Here is a 22,424-nt window from a genome sequence, read left to right as displayed (position 1 = left end):
AGAATGACATCTGCTTTGAACTTGTGCCAGGCTGAGACTGCTTTTGGTTTACATCACCCTTTATTATAATGTGCATTTAAGTGATGTTTCCTCACACCATGGTGGAGATTGGCCTGGACATTTGAATTTTGGATTAGCAAGACGCTAGATTGGAACAGAAGAAGGGTATGGTGGTCTGGAGAACTGCCTGTCTTTACTCCCAGATACTGACAGAAAGTTGATTTGGCACCAGTGACTGGAGGAGAAGCAGTGCCTCATTTTGTCACTTCTTTTGTCCTCTGACCTTGGCTCTGACCTTTACATCTTCAGGCCCTTGGCAAGGAAACACATTACATTTTCAAAATGAAGATAACTTAGTTTTACTCTTATTATAAAATGATCTTTGGGGCGCCTGGGTGGCTCAGTTGGTTAAGTGTCCGACTTCTGCTCAGGTCACGATCTCACACTTTTTGAGTTTGAGCCCCATGTGCAGCTCTGTGCTGACAGTTCAGAGTCTGGAGCCTGCTTCAGATTCTGTATCTTACCCAAGTAAATAAGTATACTTACTATTTTGAGAGAGAGAGAGAGCGCGTGCAAGCAGGGAAGGAGCAGAGAGACTTATTTAAAAAAAAATAATTGTGAGGGTGCCTAGATGGCTCAGGTGGTTAAGCACCCGAGTCTTGATGTTAGCTCAGGTCATGATCTTACGGTTGTTGGTTGGTGAGATCCAGCCCTCTGTCAAGCTCTGTGCTGAGCGGGGAGCCTGCTTAGGATTCTCTCTCTCTGCCCCTCCCCTGTTCACATGCACACTCTCTCTCTTTCTCAAAATAAATAAATGAACATTAAAAATAAAAATAGGGGTGCTGGGTGGCTCAGTTGCTTAAGCGTCCCAACTTTGGCTTAGGTCATGATCTCACAGTTCGTGAGTTCAAGCCCCATGTTGGGCTCTGTGATGACAGCTCAGAACCTGGAGCCTGCTACTGATTCTGTGTCTCCCTCTGTCTCTGCCCCTCCCCCACTCACACTCTGTCTCTCTCTTTCTCAAAAATAAATGAACATTGAAAAAAAATTTTTTTTAATAAAAATAAAAATGATTGTGATTTTTTTGGTGTGTTTTTCTATATGTTTCTCCTGTTTGGGGTTCACTGAACTTCTTGGATCTATGGGTTTGTCATCAAATTTGGAAAATTTTAGGTCATTTCTTCAAATAGTTTCTCCCCTCTTTTTTTTTTTTTTTTTCTGCCTCTGGGACTCCAATTACATACATGTTAGGCTACTAGGTATTGTCCTGCAGGTCATTGATTAACACTTTATTTTATAATCCCCTCCCCCTCATTTTATTTTGCATAGCTTCTACCTCATGTCTCAACTTCATTGATCGTCTACATCTAATCTGCTATCAATCCCGTCCAGTGTATTTTTCTTTTCAGATACTGTATATCATCTCTAGAAGCTTAATTTAGGCCTTTTAAAATTTCTTCCATTTCTTTTTTCATGTTCATTACTTCCTCTACTTTTCTTGACCATATAGAATATGTTTATAACACTTGTTTCAATGTTTTTGCTTAATTCTATCATCTGTGTCACTTGTAAGGGTGTTTGTATTCACTGAGCTTTCTTCTGGTTATAAGTTCTATTTTCCTGCTTCTTTGCATGCCTGGTAATTTCTCATTGGATGCCAGACATTGTGAATTTTACATTGTTGGATGTTGGATTTTGTTGTATTCTTTTAAATATTGTTGGGCTTTGTTCTGGGACACAGGTACTTATAACCAGTTTGATACCTTCAAGGCTTGCTTTTAAGCTTTGTTAATATAGTTACTGTATTCGTTTCCTCTTGATTCTATAACAGATTATCACAGTCTTGGTATCTTACAACAAAACAATTTTATTCTCTTACAGTTCTGGAGGTCAGAAGTCTGAAATGATTTTTCTGAACAAATGTCAACGTGTTGGCAAGGCTGGTTCTTTCTCAAGTTTCTGAGGGGAGAATTTGTTTCCTTGCTTTTTTCAGCTTCTTGTGGCCATCTGAACTCCTGAGCTGTGGTTTCTTCCATCTTAAAAGTGCATCACTGCAATTTCTGCTTCTGTGATCACATTGCTTTCTTTTCTGACTGACTCCCCCTGTGTTGCTCTTATAAAGACCATTTGATTTCGATTATATCAGTCCCACCCAGACAATCCAAAATAATCTCCCCATCTCAATATCCTTAACTTAACCACATATGCACAATCCCTTTTGTCATCTAGAGTATTATTCATGGAGTCTATGGATTAGGGCATGGGAATCTTGGGGACCATTATTTAATCTACCCCAGTCAGCATGGGTTTAAGGAAGCCTATAGTCTAGGTATAAATTGGCCTCATCCTGAGGCAATACTCTTCTGAAGACTCAATGTTCTGTATATTAAGTCTTTTCATTCTGGATGGTGAGAATACAGACTATTCTGAGGATTCTCCCCTATTTATCCATGGTGCTTCTCCCCACTCCCCTCCCAGCCTTGGGTAGTTTCCTCATACCCATTTACACATTAATACTTACCCAAAAGACTTGAGGGGATCCTTGTGAAAATCTCCAGAATGTTCCCTCTGTGTGTCTCCTCCCCAGAATTTTGCCCACAAATTCTTGCTATGTTGGCTTTCCTAAAATTCTGTCTTCTCAACTCAGTGAGACTGCTAGGCTGTGTGTGTCCTCCCTCTCGGTCTTGCTGCCTGGATACTTTCTCCAAGTGCTAACCTGGGACAGTTGTAGGACTATCTCTTGCTTGCCTCCTGTCTTGTGCTGCCTGCTGTCTAATCTCTGAGAACCTATTTCACTTTTCTTGTCCATTTTCTTAGTTGTTTAAGACAGGAAGATATACCTGTTTTCTGACACTCCATCATGGTTGGGAACAGAAATTCCCATTAATTTTAATAGTTTATCTGAGGATTTAACATTTTTGTCCTACACAGTCTTGTCACCTACAAATCACAAGAGTTGGGTTTCTTTCTTTACTATTCTTATACTTCTTTTTTGCCTTGTTCCATTGTCTTATTCTAGTACATTGCTGAATATTGACTCTAGCAGACATGCTTGTCTTATTCTTGATCATAGAAGGCTTTTATATTTTATCATTGAGCATGATTTCTTCTACTTTCTATTGTAAAATACACATAACATAAAATTAACCAGTTTTTAAAAGTTTATTTCATTTTTAAAAAAAATTTAAAGTTAATTTGTTTTCAGAGAGAGAGAGAGAGAGAGATGTGGGAGGGGCAGAGAGAGAGAGACAGAGAGAGAATCCTAAGCAGGTTCTGCACAGTCAGTGCAGAGCCTGATGTGGGGCTCAAACCCACGAACTGCAAGATCATGACCCGAGCTGAAACCAAGAGTTGGATGCTTAACTGACTGAGCCAGCCAGGCGTCTCCCCATTTTAACCATTTTAAGTGTACAATTCAGTGGCATTAAGTACTTTCACATTGTTGTGCAACTATCACCACAACCATCTTTGGAACTTGTACATCTTCCCACAATAAAACTCTGTACCATTAAACAAAGACTCTTTATTACCCTCCCCTATATGCACTAATCTGCCTTCTGTCTCTAAAAATTTGAGTATTTGCGGCGCCTGGGTGGCTCAGTCGGTTGAGCGTCCAACTTCGGCTCAGGTCATGATCTTGTGGTCCGTGAGTTCAAGCCCCACGTCAGGCTCTGTGCTGACAGCTCAGAGCCTGGAGCCTGTTTCTGATTCTGTGTCTCCCTCTCTCTCTCTGCCCCTACCCCCCTCACTATCTCTGTCTCTCAAAAATAAATAAACATTAAAAAAATATTTAAAAATTTGACTATTCGGGTACTTCATATAAATGGAATCATGCAATATTTTTCCTTTTGGGTCTGGCTTCTTTCATTTAGCATAATGTTTTCAAGGTTCATCTATGTTGTAGCATGGATCAGTACTTCATTACTTTTTTATAGCTGAATAATGGTCCATCATACGGATTTGCCACATTTCATTTATCCAGTCATCTGTTGATGGACGTTTGGGTTGTTTCCACCTTTTGCTATTATGAATGCAACTGCTGTGAATATACATGTACAAGTTTTTGTTTGAATACCTGTTTTTACTTCTTTTGGGTATATACATGGGAGCTTGTTTGTGTTTTAAAATTGTCTGTTTTTTAATATCCCTTATCAGATTATGTAAATTCCCCTTTTATTTCTGGTTTGCCAGAAGCTCTTGTGAATGAAATTGTATTTCATCAAATACTTTTTTGTATCTCTTGAGATCAGCATATGATTTTTCCCCTTTATTCTCCTAATGTGATAAGCTACACCAATTGATTTTGTGTGTTTGTTTTGGTTTATTAATTATATTCCAATTTTTCACTTAAATTTTCTTTTTTTCTCATTTCTTAAAACCTTTCCAATTTTATCATCTCCAGCAAGTAATACTGCTTCTTAAAAATCATGGTAAAAGCACATAACATTTATCACTGAACATTTAAAAAAAAAATATATATATATATATATATTTGTTTTAAGTTTTTTTATTTTGAGAGAGAGAGAGAGAGAGAGAGAGACTGTATGAGCGGGGGAGGGGCAGAAAGAGAGGAAAACAGAATCCCAAGCAGGCTCTGCACGATCAGTGTGGAGCCCGACATGGGGCTTGAATCCACGAACCATGAAATCATGACCTGAGCTGAAGTCAAGAGCCAGACGCTTAACTGACTGAGCCACCCAGGTGCCCCTATATACATACATTTTTCTAAGTTTATTTATTTTTTGAGAGACAAAAAGTGTGTGTGTGTGTGTGTGTGTGTGAGGGAGGGAGGGGCAGAGAGAGAAGGAGCAAGAGAATCCCAAGCAGGCTCCATGCTGTCAGCACAGAGCCTGACACCAGTCTCAAACTCACGAACTGTGAGATCATGACCTGAGTCAAAATCAAGAGTGGGACACTTAACCAGCTCAGCCACCCAGACACCCCAGTCACCGAAACATTTTTAAGTGTACAGTAGTGTTAACTATAGTCACATTATTATATAACAGAACTCTAGAACTTTTTCATTGTGTAAAACTGAAACTGTATACCCATCGGATAAGTTCCTCATTTTCCCCTTCCCTCAGCCCTTGGCGACCACAATTAATGCTTTCTGTTTCTATGAGTTAGAACTGCTTTAGACACCCCTAAGTTTTGATGGTCTTATTGTGGTTACATAGGAGAATGTTCTGCCTAGGAAATACACAGTAGAGTATTTGAGGGTGATTGGACATCAAGCTGGTAATTTATTATCAAATGCTTCCAGAAAAGCAGTTCTTTGTGCTAGTCTTGCAACTTTTCGAAGAGTTTGAGATGGTTGGAAAACAACAACAACAAAAGACTGATATTATTTCTTCCTTAAATGTTTAGTGTATTCAACAGTGAAGCTACCAGGATCTGGAATTTACTTTGCAAGAACATTTTTAGTTGTGAATACAATGCCTTTAATCAGACTATTCTGATTTTCTCTTTCATTTTCCGTCAGTTTAGCAAATTCTAGGGATTTCCCCATTTCATCTAAGTTTTCGAATTTATTGGCATAAGATTGTTTATTATATCCTCTTATTATTGTTTAAAATGTCTAAGATTTCTACTGATGTCCCTTTTTTGATCTATTACATTGGTTATTTGTGACTTCTGTCTGGTCAGTCTCACCAGGGATTTATCAATTTTAGTAGTATTTTCGTTGAACCAACTTTTGTTTGTGAATTTTCCCACAGTATATTTGTTTTCTGTTTTATTCATTTCTATTCAATCTCCTGCTTTATTTTCCTGTTACTTTCATACCTTCTTGAGATGGATGTTTGAATCATTGATTTTTAGCCTTCTTTTATTATGGATAACGCTTCTGTGAATATTTGTGTTCAAGTTTTCATGTGAACATACTTATTCATTTCTCTTGGGTATATGCCTATATGCCCAAGAGTGTACATTGATGGGACACACAGTAACTTTATGTTTAAGTTTTTGAGGAACTGCCAAACAGTTTTCCAGAGCGACTTCTCCATTTCACATTCCCACCAGCAGCGTAGGAGGGCTTCAACTTCTCCACATCCTTAACAACATTTGTGGGTTTTTTTCCAGCTTTATTGAGGTATAATTGACGAATAAAAATTGTACATATTTAAGGTGTACAGTGTGAAGTTTTAACATATATGTACTTGCAAATGATTACCATGGTCAAGCTAATTCATCACCTCACATATTGCCTTGTGTGCGTGCAACGAGCTGAGAACATTTAAGATCAACTCTCCTAGTAAATTTCAAACATATAACATACTGTTAATAACTGTAGTCACCGTGCTGTCCGTTAGAACTCCAGAACTTACTCATCCTGCATAATTGACACTTTGTACCTTGGATCAACATCTCCTCCAGCCCCAAGCCCCTAGGCAACCACCATTCTACTCAGCTTTTATGAGTTCCATCTCTTTAGGGTCCACATATAAGTAAGATCATGCAGTATTTGTCTTTCTGTGTCTGACTTATTTCACTTAGCATAGCATCCTCCTGGTTCATCCTGGTTGTCACAAATGGCAGGATTTCCTTCTTTTTAAAGGCTCAATAATATTCCATTTATATACATACAACATTTTTCTGTATCTCTTCATCTGTCTACAGACACTGAGGTTGTTTTCCTATCTTGGCTACTGTGAATAATGCTGCAGTGAACACAGGAGGGACGATAACACTTTGAGAAGCTTATTTCATTTCCTTTGGATATATACCCAGAAGTGGGATTACTGGATCACATGGTATTTCTAAATTTTCTGAGGAACCCCCATGCTGTTTTCTGCATTGCCTCTACCAACTTACATTCCCATCAACAGTGTACAAGAGTACCTTGTTCTCTACCCCTTTGCTGGTACCTGTTATCTTCTGTTGTTTCAATAATAGCATTCTTTTTTTTTTCTTATTTTCGTGTTTATTTATTTATTTTTGAAAGAGAGAGAGTGAGTTGGGGAGGGGCAGAGAGAGAGGGAGACACAGAATCCGAAGCAGGCTCCAGGCTCTGAGCTGTCAGCATAGAGCCCAAAGCAGGGCTCGAAATCACAAACCATGAGATCATGACCTGAGCCGAAGTCAGTGCTTAACCAACTGAGCCACCCAGGCGCCCCTGATAATAGCTATTCTAGCAAGTTTAAGGTGATATAGCTCATTGTAGTTTTGATTTGCATTTCCCTGATGTCAGGATTAGTGATGTTGAGCACCTTTGCACATACCTGTTGGCCATTTGTATGTCTTCTTTGGAGAAATGTTTATTTAGGTCCCTTGCCCATTGTTTAACGAGGTTATTTGGGGGAGAGTTTTGTTTTTTGCTATAGAGTTCCTTATATTTTTTGATATTAACTTCTTATCAGATACAGTATGCGAATATTTTCTCCCATTTTATGGGTTGTCTTTTCACCACCTGTAATTGTCTATCTTTTTTTTTTAATGTTTATTTATTTTGAGAGAGAGCATGAGGGGCAGAGAGAGAGGGGGAGAGAGAATCCCAAGCAGGCTTTGCATTATTAGCGCAGAGCCTGATGTGGAGCTTGATCTCACAAACTGAATCATGACCTGAGCTGAAATCAAGAGTCAGATGCTTAACCAACTGAGTCACCCAGACATCTCTAATTGTCTATCTTTTTTATTATAGCCATCCCAGAGGGTGTGAAATAGTATCTCATGATGTCTAATGATGTTGAGCATCTTTTCATGTGCTCCTGGCCATTTGCATGTCTTTGGGAAAATGTCTGTTCAAATCCTTTGTCCATTTTAAAATTAGGTCTATTTTTAAAAATGTATTTTAATCACAATTATTTTGTGTGCGTAGGTATGTATGTATGTATTTAAGTAGGGTCCATGCCCAGCATCAGGTTTGAACTCATGACCCCAAGATCAGGAGTCAGATGTTCCACCGACTGAGCCAGCCAGGTGCCTAATCACAATTATTTTAAAGCCTATATATAACAGCTCCAATATCTGTATCTCCTGTATCTTTCAAATGTTTTTTCCTCTTCGTTTTTGTTTATTTGGCCTTATCTTCTGATATGCCGGATGATTTTAGATGTAATGCCAGATATTGCATATGAAAACTTGTAGAGATAATTTTGAGTTTTGGGTGGTGATGTTTTCCTCTAGAGACAATTTTTTTTTCTCCATCAGATCATCTTAATCCAATGAGTTTAAAATTATTTGAATCTGGACTTCAGGTTTTGTGAAGGTCAGGCTATTTTTAGTTTGCTCTTATTTCGAGAGTGTCTAGGATCTTAACTAAAAGCTGGGGTTTTTTTCTAAGACATCTCCTTCTTGGCAAGTCTGAGCTCCAGTTCTGCCTCTCTTGCCGTGTGAGACTGGCAAAACCGCAGCCCAGCTTCTCAGCCTTGAAGCCACCTACCACTTTCATATCAGCTTGTCTGCAGTTTGGTTTCTCTGCTTCAAAGCCACAGCCTTCTAATCTGCATAGACCTCAAGGGGTAAAGCAGCATCCAAACGTCAGGTCCATCTTTCTGCTTCTTTCTCTGGGATGTTGGTCTTCAAGTCCTTGATGCCTTGATAGCTCTCCATTGACTTCAGAAACTTTTCTTTAAAGACATTTATTTTGGAGGTGCCTGGGTGGCTCAGTCGGTTGAGCATCTGACTCTTGATTTCGGCTCAGGTCATGATCTCACGGCTTGAGAGATCGAGCCCCGCTTTGGGCTCTGCACTGACAGAGAGCGCGGAGCCTGCTTGGGATTCTCTTTCTTCCTCCCTCTCTGTCCCTCCCCTGCATGCATGCTCGCTCTCTCTCTCAAAATAAATAAATATTAAAAAAAAAAAAGCAAACACGGTGAAGCCTTAGTGAGCACAGGACTCAACTGTTGGAAGCAGAAGATTATCACAGCAGTAAGTGTTTGGCGGACCATCGTCACCTTTATAGAGGAGATAGGACGTGCCAGTTAGCATGCTGAGTGAGCCAAGTGGATGTTGTGTAAGAGGCCTTGTACGGGTCTGTGAGGCTGGGATAGCGGCAGCTTAAGAAGTAGAGAAGGGGCTCTTGAGGGTGTAAATTTCTTAAAACTGTGCCTGATACATAAGAAGCACTTAATAAGATTATGTTTTTTGATGTTATGATTATTTTCATCAGCATTGTCTGGAATATCTGGAAAAAATAGGAAGGAGTTCACATCTGACTCCTGCCCACCTAATCCAGGCACTGTTCCGAGCTGAAGCTCCTCTAAAGAGCACTGGGCAATAAACAAACCATGGTACATCCACATAATGGAATGCTTGGCAATAAAATGGAATGAGCTCTGGGTATACATAGTAACTTGGGTGCATCTCAGGGGCATTATGCTGAGTGAGATGAATACTGTATGATTCATTTATACGACAATCTATTAAAGGCAAAACCATAGCACAGTGATAGAGAACAGATCCACAGTGGCCGAGGGGTGACAGGAGGAGAAGGGGTGTGACCACGAGGGGAGAGCACAGGGGGCTTTTTTGAGGGGATGGAACTGTTCTGCATCCTGATTTGGGTGGTGGTTATTCAAATCTATACTCTTGTGTTTTCACATCCTTAGAAGTGTGTGGTAAAAACAACCAAATGTACCGTATGTTAATTTTTTTTTTAAATTCAATTAAAACTAAAACCTTAAGTAATGAAGAGTCCCATGGAGCGCATGCCTGCGTCCAGGCCTCTTGGCCGGCCTGGCCGCACGTGCTGCCTGCCCGGCTGTCTGGTCGGCAGACTCCGTGCACCCAGGCCTCATCCTTCTCCTGGGCCATCTTCACTCACTGGTTTTTCTCTTCCTTATGTTAGATTGGAGCTGGAGGGAGCGTCACTGGGCTGAAGTTTAACCCTCTTGATACCAACCAGTTTTTCACCTCCTCAATGGAGGGAACAACTAGGCTGCAAGACTTTAAAGGCAACACGCTCCGAGTGTTTACCAGCTCAGACACCTGCAAGTGAGTGGCTTCACTAGGAGGGAAAGGGCCTCTAGGCTCTCGGTGTAGTTCTGATGAGAGCCTCTGGATCTCGTTTGTATTACCCAAACCTGGCACGGGAAAGACCAGCAAGGTGGCAGCCCCTTTCCACCCTTCCCTCTCTTTCTGAGACTTCCTGTAGCTGCCTTTCTCTGTTCCAGGTGGGTTACTGCTTCGGTGAGGTATTCTAGAACCTCAGCTCTTCTCAGAGAGGGAAGGGCTTCAGCTCTTCTGTAAGGCATTCATATATTAGACTAGACCTTGATTCTCACTAGTTAACATGACATTGGCCTAGAAAGCCACTTTTAAAGGTTGGAGCAGGAACTAAGAATTTGAGATTTCATTCTCTACATCCCTGAGTTGTAATGACCCAACCACTTCTTTGATAGAAGCTTAAAGGGATAGAATTGTGCCCATAAAGCACTTTGGACTCCCCAAGGGCAAGTGGCTGGAGAAATTACAAAAGACGCGTCAGTTTGATTTCTAGCCAGAGACACGACTCTAACTGTTCTCTAAGGAATCAAGGCTGTGGAGGCTCTAACTAGCACTGGACATTATCCTGGGCTGCCCCACAGAGGTAAGAAATACCAAGCAATCAGGGCAAGTGATGGGATAGACTCAGCTCCATGTTATTCTTCCACAAGAAACCCTCCCTCCGAAAGATATTTGTAGGGGATACAAAAGACACCGTAGCAAGGATTTGAGTGTTTGAGAGGAAAAATAGGAATCTGAGATCTCCTGGCTGGGCATTAGGATCCCTGAAGCAATCCCAACCCTTTGTCCTCAAGTAGTCCGAGAAGCAAAAGAGCAAGACAGAGCTCCTAAATTGTGCTTTTTCCCCTAAATGCTCAGAAGAGGGCAGAAGTTCTTTTCTCGCCAGCTCTGACAACCGGAGCTGGGCAGTCCCTTTTTGATTTGTCATCTCCTTTGGCCCAGAGGGTAGAGAGTGAAGAGAGACACCAATAAACATGTCTTCCTCAAAACCCAGGGCTATAGGGGGCAGGCTGGCCTGGGGACTTGCCTAATGGCTCTAAGGGACAGCTTCTTAAGGACTCCTACCAGCTGAGGATCCTGGCCCCGGCAGTAACTGGACAAATTTCTGAGCCTCATCACCCTTGTGCCCTCTCTCTGGAAGGTAGACAAGTAAGAGTGTTCCTCACTGGGAGTCCGTGGTGAGACAATTATTCACTTATTCAACAAATACTGATTGGACATCTATCCGTTAGACGTTAGAGCTGGAACAGTTAATGGCTCTTGCCTTTGTCCCCAAGAATCTTATAGCACAGTCTCTCCCCCCAGCATCTGGTTTTGCAGCCTGGATGTGTCTGCCAGAAGCCGAATGGTGGTCACAGGCGACAATGTGGGACATGTGATCCTGCTGAACATGGACGGCAGGGAGGTGCGTTCTCTGGAGCCCTGGTCTTCCCTTTCTTTCCCTTACCCCCAGCCTCCCTGCACCCCACCTGAACCAAGCCCTTCTCTGCAGCTTTGGAATCTGAGAATGCACAAAAAGAAAGTGACCCATGTGGCCCTGAACCCATGCTGTGATTGGCTCCTGGCCACAGCCTCTGTGGACCAAACAGTGAAAATCTGGGACCTGCGCCAGGTTAAAGGGAAATCCAGCTGCCTCCACTCGCTGCTGCATAGCCATCCTGTCAACGCAGGTGTGATATATCAGACCTCATCCTTCCTGCACACGGTGCCTATCCAACCGTTTCTGGGGTCTCCCCTCAACATTTAGAAGCTGCTAGGCCAAACCCTTTACACTGATAGCATCAACCAAGTTGGTATCTTGGAAACTTTCTGAAACTAGTGGTCCCCAACAGCTGCTAAGTTTCTAGAATGTTTTTGTTCACAGTCCAGATTCACCTCCTCCCTTCCACCCGGGGTCTAGAGAGGAGTGGGAAAGAGGGCGCCCCTGCAGAAGGCCTGTACCAGCCAGGACAAGGGCCTGTGGTTCCTTCAGTTCTGGGGCTTTTCACTCGCCAGCTTGTTTCAGTCCTGACGGAGCCCAGCTCCTGACCACTGACCAGAAGAGTGAGCTCCGGGTTTACTCGGCCTCCCAGTGGGACTGCCCCCCGAGCCTGATCCCACACCCTCACCGCCACTTCCAGCACCTGACGCCCATCAAGGTAAGTGATGAAGACAGGGAGCTATGACATGGGGATAGACGGGGTCTGCCCAAGGTAGAGAAAGGCCAGATCTGGAATCCCTAATCCCAGATCTCATCTTGCACCCACAAAGCAGTCTCTTTTCCCCTGGCTCTCTCTCTCTTTGTCCCTTCTGTCCCCCTTCTACAATCGCACTTTGCTGGGTTCTGTCTCCTGTAAGCTCTTTTCCTGTTTTTGTTTTTTTTTCAGCCCAGCCTATCTCCCTGCTGTTCTGCCCTCAAACTTCAGTGCCTGCTGACCTCAGCCTTGCTAATGACTTCTCCAGTCTCAGCCCCCAAGGTTTTTACGGTCTTGAAGTCTTCTGATTCCTTCCTGCCCATGCCCCCAGGCAGCCTCAGCTCTGCCCATTGCTCTGCTCTCCTGCTTTGTGTTCTTTTATAGAACCACAGCCTTTCTTCAGACCTCCAGGTTTCATGTCTCTACTTCTTTCATCAAGACAGCATAGTGGTGGGGGCACCAGCCTCAGGCAGGCTGACAACCTCCGGTTAGAATCCTTGGGCAAGTGCTTGAATTTTGGATCTTGGTTTCCTCATCTCTAAAAAGGGAATAATAGTATCTGACCGATAGGGTTGTTGGAAGAATCAGTATACCTAAAGCACATGCCCAGTGCCTGGTAAGTACTACATAAACAGTGATGATTTAGTATTAGGGAGGCTCCCACGTACCTCAAATCCAACCCAAGCTCTTAAGAACAAGCATTCATCACTGGTTCCCAATGATCCATGTGTCATCTCCCACTTTGTAACCAGCCAGGCCAATTTCTAGCTTCCCAGGTGGGCTTGTGACTGATGTCCAAGCCGTGGCATGTACCACCTCGTCCTTCCCGCTAACCATGTCTTTCTGCCTTCAAAACTCCCTTGAGATTTCTTAGGAAAACCCCACCTGTCATTCCAGCTAACTGCCAGATTTGTTTTGAGTGGGGTAATCTGGGGAACATAGGTTTCTTTCCCTTTCTTGGCCACGAGCCATCTCCTGCTCAACTCTTTATCGTTCACATTGATGGAGGGATTACTTCAGAACTTCCATCCTATTTGGTTTTTGGTTACCAGAGACTTTTTGCTTTGTTGTAGGCTTACCTCTTTGGTTAATGTCTGGGTAAAGCTGATGTTACAACATTGTTCAGTTGGTATGATCTCAGGAAGTGCAAAAGAGAAAGAAGGCCTGAAGGTGTCCCAAGGTCCAGAGAGGCCAATTTGGGATTAAAAATTTGGGATGGTAGACGCACATACAATAGTTTCATGTGGGTCTGATCTCCATTATTAAATTGCTGGCAACTGTACTAACAACTGCTAGTGACAAAAGGTACTTTTGATGTCCCTCTTGATAGTGCTCTGCATTTACTCTCATGACAACTCTTCGTCTCCTAGGCAACCTGGCATCCTCGGTACAACCTCATTGTCGTGGGCCGATACCCAGATCCTAATTTCAAAAGTTGTACCCCCCATGAATTAAGGACCATTGATGTGTTTGATGGAAGCTCAGGGAAGATGATGTATCAGCTCTATGACCCAGAATCTTCTGGTATCATTTCGGTGAGGTTTGGGCCCTCAAATAATGATGGGAGGAAGCAGGGATTCAACCTACTTTATTGACCAAAAACGACCAGAAATTTATCCTCATGTGCCCTTCTCCCAGTACCTCAACCTCTCCTCATGCTTATGCCCTTGTCTCTGCAGCTCAATGAGTTCAATCCCATGGGGGACACGCTGGCCTCTGTGATGGGTGAGTGAAGTAGGTTGTATCTCAGACTGGCCAAGCCCTATCCTACTCCCCAAGGTTGAGTGCAGGCTCTCCTCAGCTTAGCCCTACCAGTCACCCCAGGGAAGGAGTCAGTAAAGAAGACTACCAGGAGACCGTGGACTCTTTGGCCTGGGCCCTCCATGCCTCTTGCTTTGTCCTGGTCATGGCAATGCCTGGCTGCTGTCCCAATTTCCTGGTATTTCCTTACCAAGTCCTAGGTTCCCTGGGCCAACCCCAAGTTCTCAGAGACTGATAATGGAAGGTGCAAGTCAGACTGGTCTCACTCCTCCTAGGTTATCACATTCTCATTTGGAGCCAGGAAGCTGGGATGCGGAAATGAGACACATTAATGACGGTGTGGGCCAAGCAAGGGCTTGGAGCCACCTGAGAACAAATCCTGTGAGAAGAGGCGGCTATGTGTTAAAGGGCCAAAGGTATCCAAGTCTTAGGGTCGGAGCAGGGACACTGTGGCATGGGACACTGTGGGACTGGGACACTGGCATGTTACTGCTCTGGACTTAGATCCAGAAACTTCTCCAGAGTTGGTGCCCCAGGTGCCCCAAGGGTCCTTGCTATTATCTAGCCTGGGGCCAAGGTACTTTTCTTTGACGTGCAGTGGCAGAGTGATCAGGTAGTGGTTTTCAGTTTGTGCTCACTATTGATATGGCCAATAAAACCATACCCAACTGAGCTTCTGAGTGGATTTTACAGCACTGACCTGGTCAAAGGGCTCCTTGGGCCCCCCAAAATGAAGAAAAGGCACAGAAACAGCACTGAGTCTAAAACTTTCATTCTCTGGACGCTGCCTTAGCCCTATTCTGGGCCACAGCCACAAGCTGTCCAGCTTACAACCTACATTTAACTCTGGTCCCTAGAGACCCCAGCCTAGCCGACTGGGATAGTAGTGTCACAACTGTACAACTCACTCCCCCCCCCCCCCCCCCCGCCCCAGTACAAACACCCTTCTGACCTGCTCCAGCTGCAGGGTGACAAAGGTGCCTGAAGCATTATGTCTGACTCTAATGGTGGCTTCAGGGGGACAAAGGAAAACTTGGCTGGCTGGCCTTTGGGTGATCCAGCTCCTTAGTGGCCAATGGTTGTACGCCCAATGTTGTGCAGTTTTTCCCACTAAAATAAGCACTGAGAGGCAAGACTGTGTCCCCTGAACCATTTGCCAAAGACTCCAAGCTGGAAGAGAGAGCAAGGCTTGATTGGCGGGGGCAAGGCGATCAAGCACCAACTCCTTCAGTTTTTCAATCCCAGGTCCTGAGTGAAACTTGGATACTTGTCTACACTTCCAGTCCTTCGGAAGCATGGCGGAGGCAAGTCTTGTTCGGAGAAAGCCAAAGTCCAACATAGTACTTGGTAAAGAGGAGGCACATGAATGCTGAGCGACAGGTGCCATGGGCCAAGCCGAGCCCCACTTGTTCATCTAGGTTAGGATAATCAGAGGGAGGCCAACCCAGGGTCTCCTGTCCATGGGCTGGGGAGCAGCAATAGTCAGGAGCAAGGGCCCAGCCCACCTCCCCTAGGAGGCAGAGGGAAGGGGGCTGAGTGGTTGTCAGGCATGATCCTCCCCATCTGCGACATGGCGGTAGCCCGGAGGCTGGGCCTGCATCCGGAAGAGGACAGTGAGGAGCAGCACTATGAGAAGGAAGAGGATGGAGCCGCATACAGCCAAGGCCACGATCACCTCTGAGCACAGGTTGGGGAGGGGGACAGAAAGGTCACGTCAGTGTTCCTCCAACAAATATTTGATTGTCTACCGTATACCACGTGCTCTTCTTACAACGGGGATATATCTAGGTCAGTGACAAATGGTAGAAAGAAAGACAAACCAAACTAAGGGGAAAAGGATGGAAAGGTAGGTCAGTCAGGGAACGGATCACTGAGGAAATGACAATCTGACCAGAGACCTGGAGTCCCTGAGATGCTCAGATATGAGAGAAGAGGTCTGGGGGCAGGGGCAGAGGGGATGAGTAGACAAGAAGCAAATACAAAAGGCCCTGATGGGGAAATAAGTTTGGCAAATTCTAGGATCAGCTAGAAAGCCAATATCACTATAGCAGAGTGAGGGGCAAGTAGGAGATGAGCACTGAGGATCAGACCAAGAAGGGCCTGGAAGGCCATGAGAAAGAACTTGGATTTTGTTCCAAATGTCATGGGAAGCCACCGGAAGATTCTGAGAAGGGTAGTGATGTCAACTGATTTATGTTTTAAAAAAATTAACTCGGGATGCCTTGGTGGCTCAGTCTGTTAAGAGTCTGACTCCTGGTTTTGGCTCATATTGTGATCTCACGGTGAGTGGGATTGAGCCCCGAGTCAGGCTCTGCACTGACGGCAAGGAGCCTGCTTGGGATTCTCTCTCTCTCTGCTCCTCCCCTGCTCTCTCTCTCTCTCTCTTGAAATAAATACATGAAACATCAAAAAAAAAAAAAAATTAACTCTGTGGTACTGTGAGACTGGTAGGTACAAGAAGAGAATCAGAAAGAACAGTGGGAAACTTTTCAGTAGTGTAGGCAAGAGATGAGCGCAGATCAGACCAGGGAGGCAAGAGGATGTATTTTAAAGGTTGAGCCGATGGGATCTGCTAGTGGACTGGATGTGGGGTCTGAGAAAGAGGGTATTCAAGATGACTCTTAGGGTTACGCTCCACAACTAGGTGACTAATGTGGCATTTGCTAAGATGGGCAAGACTGGAGGAAGAGTGGATTTAGGGGCAAGAGTGTCTGGTTTCAGACACAGCAGCTTTGAGATGTTCTAGCTGACCTCCATGGAGAGACCTCCAATCAGCAGTCAGATATGTGAGTCGGTAGCTCAGAGAAAAGGTCATGAATCTGAGTCATAAAAGGATGGAACTCTGCATGGAGGTGGTATGTAAAGCCATGAGGTTGGATGGGATTGTTTTGGGAGTGTGCACACATGGGGAAGGGCCAGGGTGAGCCCTGGGCCATCCACTGTTTAGTCAGGAGAAAAAGCCAGTAAGGAAGCTACCTGTAAGTCAGAAGAAAAAGCAGAGAAGCCAAGAAAGTGTCTAAGGAAGGACTGACCGATCACATCATGCCCCAGAGAGATGAGAGAAGCTAAGAATTGGTCACTGGCTTTGGTAAGAGGAGGTAATTGGTCCTTTACAAAAGTGGCTTCACTGGTGTGGAAGGTGACACAAGCCTCTCTATCAGGAGTCTGACAGAACAGGCACTGAAAAAGCAAACCAGGAAGGATTCCACTTTCATAGGGAACAGAGAAACAGTGGTGGCTGGAGGAAGATGGTGCCCTGAGAGTCTTTGGAAGGCTCTCAAGGAGGGACTGACCCAGTAGAGAGAAAACACTAAGGCTCCAGAAGTCTCTGTGGAGGTGAGAAGAGATGGACCTGGAGCACAAGTGCAGAGATTGGCCTCAGGTAGCAGCTTACAGCAGCAAGTAAGCTGGAAGATCTGCTGGTTGCAGGATGAGCCCAGGCTCTCCTGGCTACCGTTATTTTCTCAGTGATCTGAGAAGTGAGGGCATCGCCTGAGAGTGAGGAATGGAGAGAAGGTGAGCAATGGTGTCAGGGTGGTCTAGGGAAATGCACTGAGATGGCTGGAAGGGCAGCAGCTCTCGGGAGACCGGTGGGCAGGAAACGAAGGTTATTTTGGGACATTACTAGTGGAGGCAGGCAGCCACTCACCCGTGTCTGCAGGCCCGCTTGCCAGCTGGCATTCTTGCTGCCAATCCTTGGGCACGACGGGCTCTGTGAGGTGAAGGAAGTCCTGCAGGGGGCAGCGGTGAGGGCAGCCAGGCAGGATCAGCGGCCAGGGAGCCTTGTTACTCTCATTCCGAAAGTACATCTCCACTGAGAAATTCCTGAGGGTTGACAGGAGAGGCGATGGAAGCTGCTCAGCGGGCCTATAACTGGGTGCTTGGGCTGCCCACAGCCTCCACACAATTGCCCCTCCGGAGGGCAGACTGTCCACTCACCCATTATCTTCCTGGTACAGTTCAAATATGTGGCAGGAGGCATAGGGGGCTTGTTCCCCATTGTAGACATCCAGTGCCATTTGCAGAGCCACCAGGGTGGTGTCGTGCTGTAACAGAGAGGAGCTCCCTGTCAGCCCTCCTCACCTAACCCCCGCCCCCCTCCCGCCCCAGGCACTGAACAGAGGAGACAACCAGCTCTCTGGCCGACATTCGCATGCTGGGGAGTATGGGAGCTTACCGCAGAGTAAACCAGCAGCTTAGGGAGTTGGGAAGAGGCTGCCATGAGGGTCAGGTTCTTCCGTATCTGAGCCAACAGGACTCCTAAGGAAGAAGAGATCCTGGTGTCAGTGGCTCCAGCTACCCCTGTCTTTTGATCAGACCTATCTGAGCCCCTTCACCCTCTGCTGGTCCTGGGTCTGATCACCTGCACAGGGAACTTTTAGGTGCATGGGAACCATGCAGGAAACTCTTCAGCACCCCTGTTCTCTAAGAACTTTGAAACTTACAGAGAGAAGCAAGATAAAACAAGATATGTACATTTCAACAGATATAGAGATCTGCCCCTTTATAAGTGAGCTACGAGGTCCTGCCCATGTCTGAAGAATTACTCCAGTTTGGAACAGATATAAACTTAAGACTGCTTCAAAACCCATAAGATGGTGGCAAATACGGGAGCTCTGCCACATGCAGGCTCTGAAAACTACAGAGATGTCAGGAAGGTTTGACAGCTGGCCCTCCCTTGGGTGCTCAGACCAGGAAACTGGCACATGTGTATTATTCTCAGCCTTCTTGCAAAGCGTTCCCTGGTGGGTTTCTGGAGGGAGGTATTCATTTAAGGGGACAGAGGGTCTCCTGACACGAGTGACTTAAGAAGATGAATGGCAGGAAAGAAGCACGCAAACCTGACTGTGGTCGATCATATGGTGACAGAAGAGCTATAAGCATTTGGAGGGCGGGGGAAGGCTTCGGTGACTAATGGGAGGTCTGGTTCTGAATGGGCAGAGAAGACTATGGGGGGAGAGGGAAGCGTGTGAGCAGCCTTCCAGAGCAGGTTGTTAATGCTGTAGGGTCCTGAGGAGGGAAGTGACATGCTGCTCTGGTCACTCACCCCCCTGAAGCCGGGCCTTCTCTGCCTGCTCGTAGATCCCGAAGAGGAAGCGGAAGCTGAAGTCCTTTAGCCGGCTCAGATGCTGCATGGTCTGGGGAGAGGCCCAGGGCGGCAGGACCAGCCCGTGTGTTTGCTGTGTATCGCAGCAGGCAGGTTAGCTCCCCAGGCCTAGGCCAGAGCCTCTCCGGGGACAGCTCTCTTCCCCAGCGGGAAGGTGCCTGTGTGTGTGTGAGGGAGGGAGAGGAGAGGAGAGGTGAGGCTGAGGGACTGGAACCAGGAGACATGGTGGACAGGACACAGGAAAGGAAGCTCAGGCACGAAAAGCGTGACTCAGCAGAATCTCGGATAGCACGAGAGTTCTGGGTGGAGAGGGGCAAGAACTGCTGACAGATAATAAACCATTTCCCACTCTGAGGTTCTTTTTCACCCTTGAGGGAAGTTCCCTTGTTTCGCAAGAAGCGGCTTGCCTGGACCTCCCCAGTGGGAATGGTATCCAGGCATGCTGTCCTACTTGTCCTGGTCACCTGGGCCTGCCGAGGTGTGAGAGAAGAAAGGTCACACTGGGACCCTAAGTGGGCTCACCTCGCAGAAGAGTGTGTCATAGACATTCCAGACGGTCTCCAGCGTCAGGTCTGTAAGGCCTGTCTCGTTGGCCACCATATCCAGAAATTGCTATGAAAAAAGGATCAGGGGATGAGTCCTGCCCTGGGGAAAGGACAGCGTGATGACCTCCACCTCAGCCCCACTCACTGCATTCTGAATGATCTCATTCTGATACTCTGGCGTCTGTCGGGTCTCGTTCTGTAACTGCTCGTAACGGGGACACGGGCCCAACGGGAACTTCAGCAGCTGCAGAACAAAGTGGGGAAAACAGGCTGAGAAGGAGTCAGGGATCAGCCGGCCCATGGCCAGAGTTGTCCCTCTCACCGCCTCCAGGGAAGCGCTGGCCAGTCTTACCCTATCCTCAGTGATGGGCACAGTGTGAACGGGGATAGGTTGCCAAGAGATATTTGGGTTGAAGCGCTGTATCCCGTTGGGAGGGAAGAGTCCGGCCAGGTTGGCCTCAGCACTCATGAGCGTACGGTCAAAGTCTGTGCTTCGCACATAAACCTGCAGAGACAACAACACAAGTCTTACCTGTGGGGGTGGGGTGGGGCAGCTTTGGCCCCTCATTGGGGCCTCAGGGGGAGAACCTGAACCTGTTCTTGATGGTTACCCAGCAGATGGTGGCCCCTGCTCCCCATCTCTGACCTTCCTTGTCCCTCTTCCCAGCAAAGGGCCAAATGCTCAGGTAGTGGCTAGCTGTCACCACTCTGTGAAGAACTCCTGTTGTAATGGCTCTAGTTCAAATGCCTTCCCAGTCCAAAGTATAAGGCTGTCAGTCAGTGAGGCTGTCAGGTCTGTCTATCTGTCTGCTTGTATAACAACGCCTATCTCCCTATCTAGAGTTCTTGAAGGCAGAAACTGTCTCCTACCACATACATATACCCCTTAATAAAGTAGCTTAGAGATCAGGGAGAGGAAATAGAGAACAGTTAATTGCTTGTGCAAAGGGAGGAGGAAGCAGTGGGGAGGGGCAAGACCAGGACAGAGATGGTCCTCAAGGGAACAATAACATTGAGGACCCCACAGCCTGTGGTTGATAATGGTAACCAGAGGAACATTCATCGCCATCCCCGGGCTCTAGGAAGAGGGCTTCAAGAATCAGGAACGCTTGCCAATCTTTCCTGACATGCCTTCTCTACATGTGTTCCCTCCTACCTTTACGTCTTGGCTCTGTGTGGTTTATCGTCTGTCACCCCCACTTCATTCTAAGCTCCATGAAAACAGAGATCATATCTGTGTGGTGCACCATTACATGCACAGTGCTGGCACAGCACTTTGCCTTTAGTAGGTACTCAGTAAGTGTTTTGGATGGAAAGTCTACGCTATTCCACAGAATCAGAAAAGACTTTGCCAGGCCCTAAAGTCTGAGATTGGATGCTTGATCAGTTTTGCCCCTTCCAAGTCAAGGAGGGGCAACTCGGCCTCTAGGACTCTGTTCTACACAGCTCTTGGATGTCGTGTCCTGTAGTTGTTACCAAAAACTCATGGCAGGAGGCCAGAGTGCCCCAGGCTTCCCGAGGGCAGGGGGTGAGGATAGTAGATTCCACTCCCCTTGCCTCTTGGAGCTCCCAGCCTTACCTCTTGCCGGTGGTAAGAGGTGTTGAGAAAGCCATGGTAGCGTTGCCGCAGAGCCTGGCCCAGCTCCCAATGCTGTAGCATCCCCTCCTGTGGGCAAACTCAAGAGTTAAGAGGGAAGGGACAGCTTGCAAGCCCACAGGGCTTAGGCACTATTGCTTTCCAAATTTACCCTGTCTGGAAGTAGGAGTGGGTTAATCTGATCACAGAAGTCATTTACTAAGTGGCTGACTGTATATGGCATCTGTCCTGGACACAGAGGAAAGTAAGTTTAAGGTCAAAGTCAGCACCCACATGGCAAATGAGAGTTTGGTGGAGCCCCAAGTTCTGTAGCCTGCTCTCGAGGTCACTCATTCTACAGCACGCCCTGAATGGAGGCTGGCTTCTGACCCACCTTAGTTAGCTGACCAAACCCCTGGGGCCACTCCTCTTCCTGATAGGGATCCTTGGGATATGTCTTCACTGGCGAACGGTCTCCATGTCGGTACAGCTGAGGAAAGAAAATGGTTTGCCTACAGGTCAGAGAGTTCCTCGACAGGGACAAAGAGCCCATCTCTGCCCCTTGTTGGGGAGAGATGCCTTACTCCTTCTAGGAAGCCTTAACTCTACCCCCTGCAAAAGACCCCAACTCAGAAGTCAGTAACTTTGAACAGGTTCCAGAGATTCTAATTTGGCCAACCAACGCCACTGGAGACCATAAGAGAAGCCAAAGATACAGATGGGAAAGGAAAGGAGAAATGAAAGCAATGCCGGGGATGGGGGAAGGGATGGGGGGAAAAATCACCAAAGGCTTAAGGGTGAGTCCCTTTACCGTTCTACAACATCCCTGTCCCAAGACAGACTCACCGACCTATGCCCTGATATGTAATTAATTACACCCTGCCTGTCCCCGAAAATAACTCGGGCTCCACATCAATTCCGAACTGGGCCCCCGACCCTCCAGGCCAGTCGTCTCGTCCTAAACCGGCTCCCGCTCCTCCAGATCCCGACCCCAGCACAAGCCCCGCCCCTCCCTCGAACAACCGGCCGTGCCCTTCCAGCTCTGGCAAGCCCTTTGGCCACCCCGTCTCTCATTACCAAGGTGACGAAGCGCAGACTCCGGGCCTGGGTGGGTGGCATCACTATCAGGTTCACGCCAAGAAGGAGCTGGAGAAGAGCTGCCCCGCTCCATGCAAACGGCCTGCCCGCCATCACCGTTGTAGACTATGCAGCAAATCGGCTGGAACCCGCTGCGTGGCACCTACAGCAGCCGCCCGGACGCACCCGTAAGGACACACGCCGGAAGTGCCTTCGCCGCCATCTTGGTAAAGGAGGGG

General features: G+C 46.4%; 2 protein-coding genes across 9 annotated transcripts in view; one reads left to right on the top strand and one right to left on the bottom strand.

The window, feature by feature from the left end:
• DDB2 (damage specific DNA binding protein 2) overlaps positions 1–14,552 on the top strand; it is a 21,125-nt gene extending 6,573 nt beyond the window's left edge. For 2 of the 4 annotated variants that reach the window (XM_019412353.2, XM_019412352.2), the window contains exons 5-12: positions 9,788–9,933; positions 11,251–11,350; positions 11,438–11,615; positions 11,941–12,083; positions 12,312–12,401; positions 13,490–13,654; positions 13,799–13,844; positions 14,156–14,552. In XM_019412353.2, the coding sequence (XP_019267898.1) occupies positions 9,788–9,933; positions 11,251–11,350; positions 11,438–11,615; positions 11,941–12,083; positions 12,312–12,401; positions 13,490–13,654; positions 13,799–13,844; positions 14,156–14,202 (915 nt within the window). In that variant the 3' untranslated portion in view covers positions 14,203–14,552. Of the gene's footprint in view, positions 1–9,787; positions 9,934–11,250; positions 11,351–11,437; positions 11,616–11,940; positions 12,084–12,311; positions 13,655–13,798; positions 13,845–14,155 lie in introns of those variants that run through there. The other 2 variants (XM_053899758.1, XM_053899759.1) reach the window with 2 other exon arrangements.
• On the bottom strand, positions 13,691–22,424 carry ACP2 (acid phosphatase 2, lysosomal). 5 transcript variants are annotated; one of them, XM_019412412.2, is made up of 11 exons: positions 22,186–22,424; positions 21,503–21,598; positions 21,112–21,198; positions 19,885–20,037; positions 19,678–19,776; positions 19,510–19,599; positions 18,928–19,060; positions 18,058–18,140; positions 17,820–17,926; positions 17,530–17,705; positions 13,691–15,557 (listed from the first exon to the last, which is right to left on the bottom strand). In XM_019412412.2, exons 1-11 carry the CDS (start codon positions 22,297–22,299, stop codon positions 15,424–15,426), a joined length of 1,272 nt encoding a protein of 423 aa, XP_019267957.1. In that variant the 5' UTR covers positions 22,300–22,424; the 3' UTR covers positions 13,691–15,423. The 5 variants fall into 5 exon arrangements, with proteins under 5 accessions (XP_019267957.1, XP_019267958.1, XP_019267960.1 ...); XM_019412413.2 differs by having other exon boundaries at positions 18,928–19,018; XM_019412415.2 differs by lacking the exon at positions 22,186–22,424 and adding an exon at positions 21,955–22,070.

This window comes from Panthera pardus, unplaced genomic scaffold (genome assembly GCF_024362965.1).
Source record: "Panthera pardus isolate Hobbes unplaced genomic scaffold, ASM2436296v1 HiC_scaffold_12, whole genome shotgun sequence".
Classification (NCBI taxonomy): Eukaryota; Metazoa; Chordata; class Mammalia; order Carnivora; family Felidae; genus Panthera; species Panthera pardus.
Note: the sequence above shows the minus strand (reverse complement) of the source record. Positions and strands in the feature narration are given on the sequence as shown.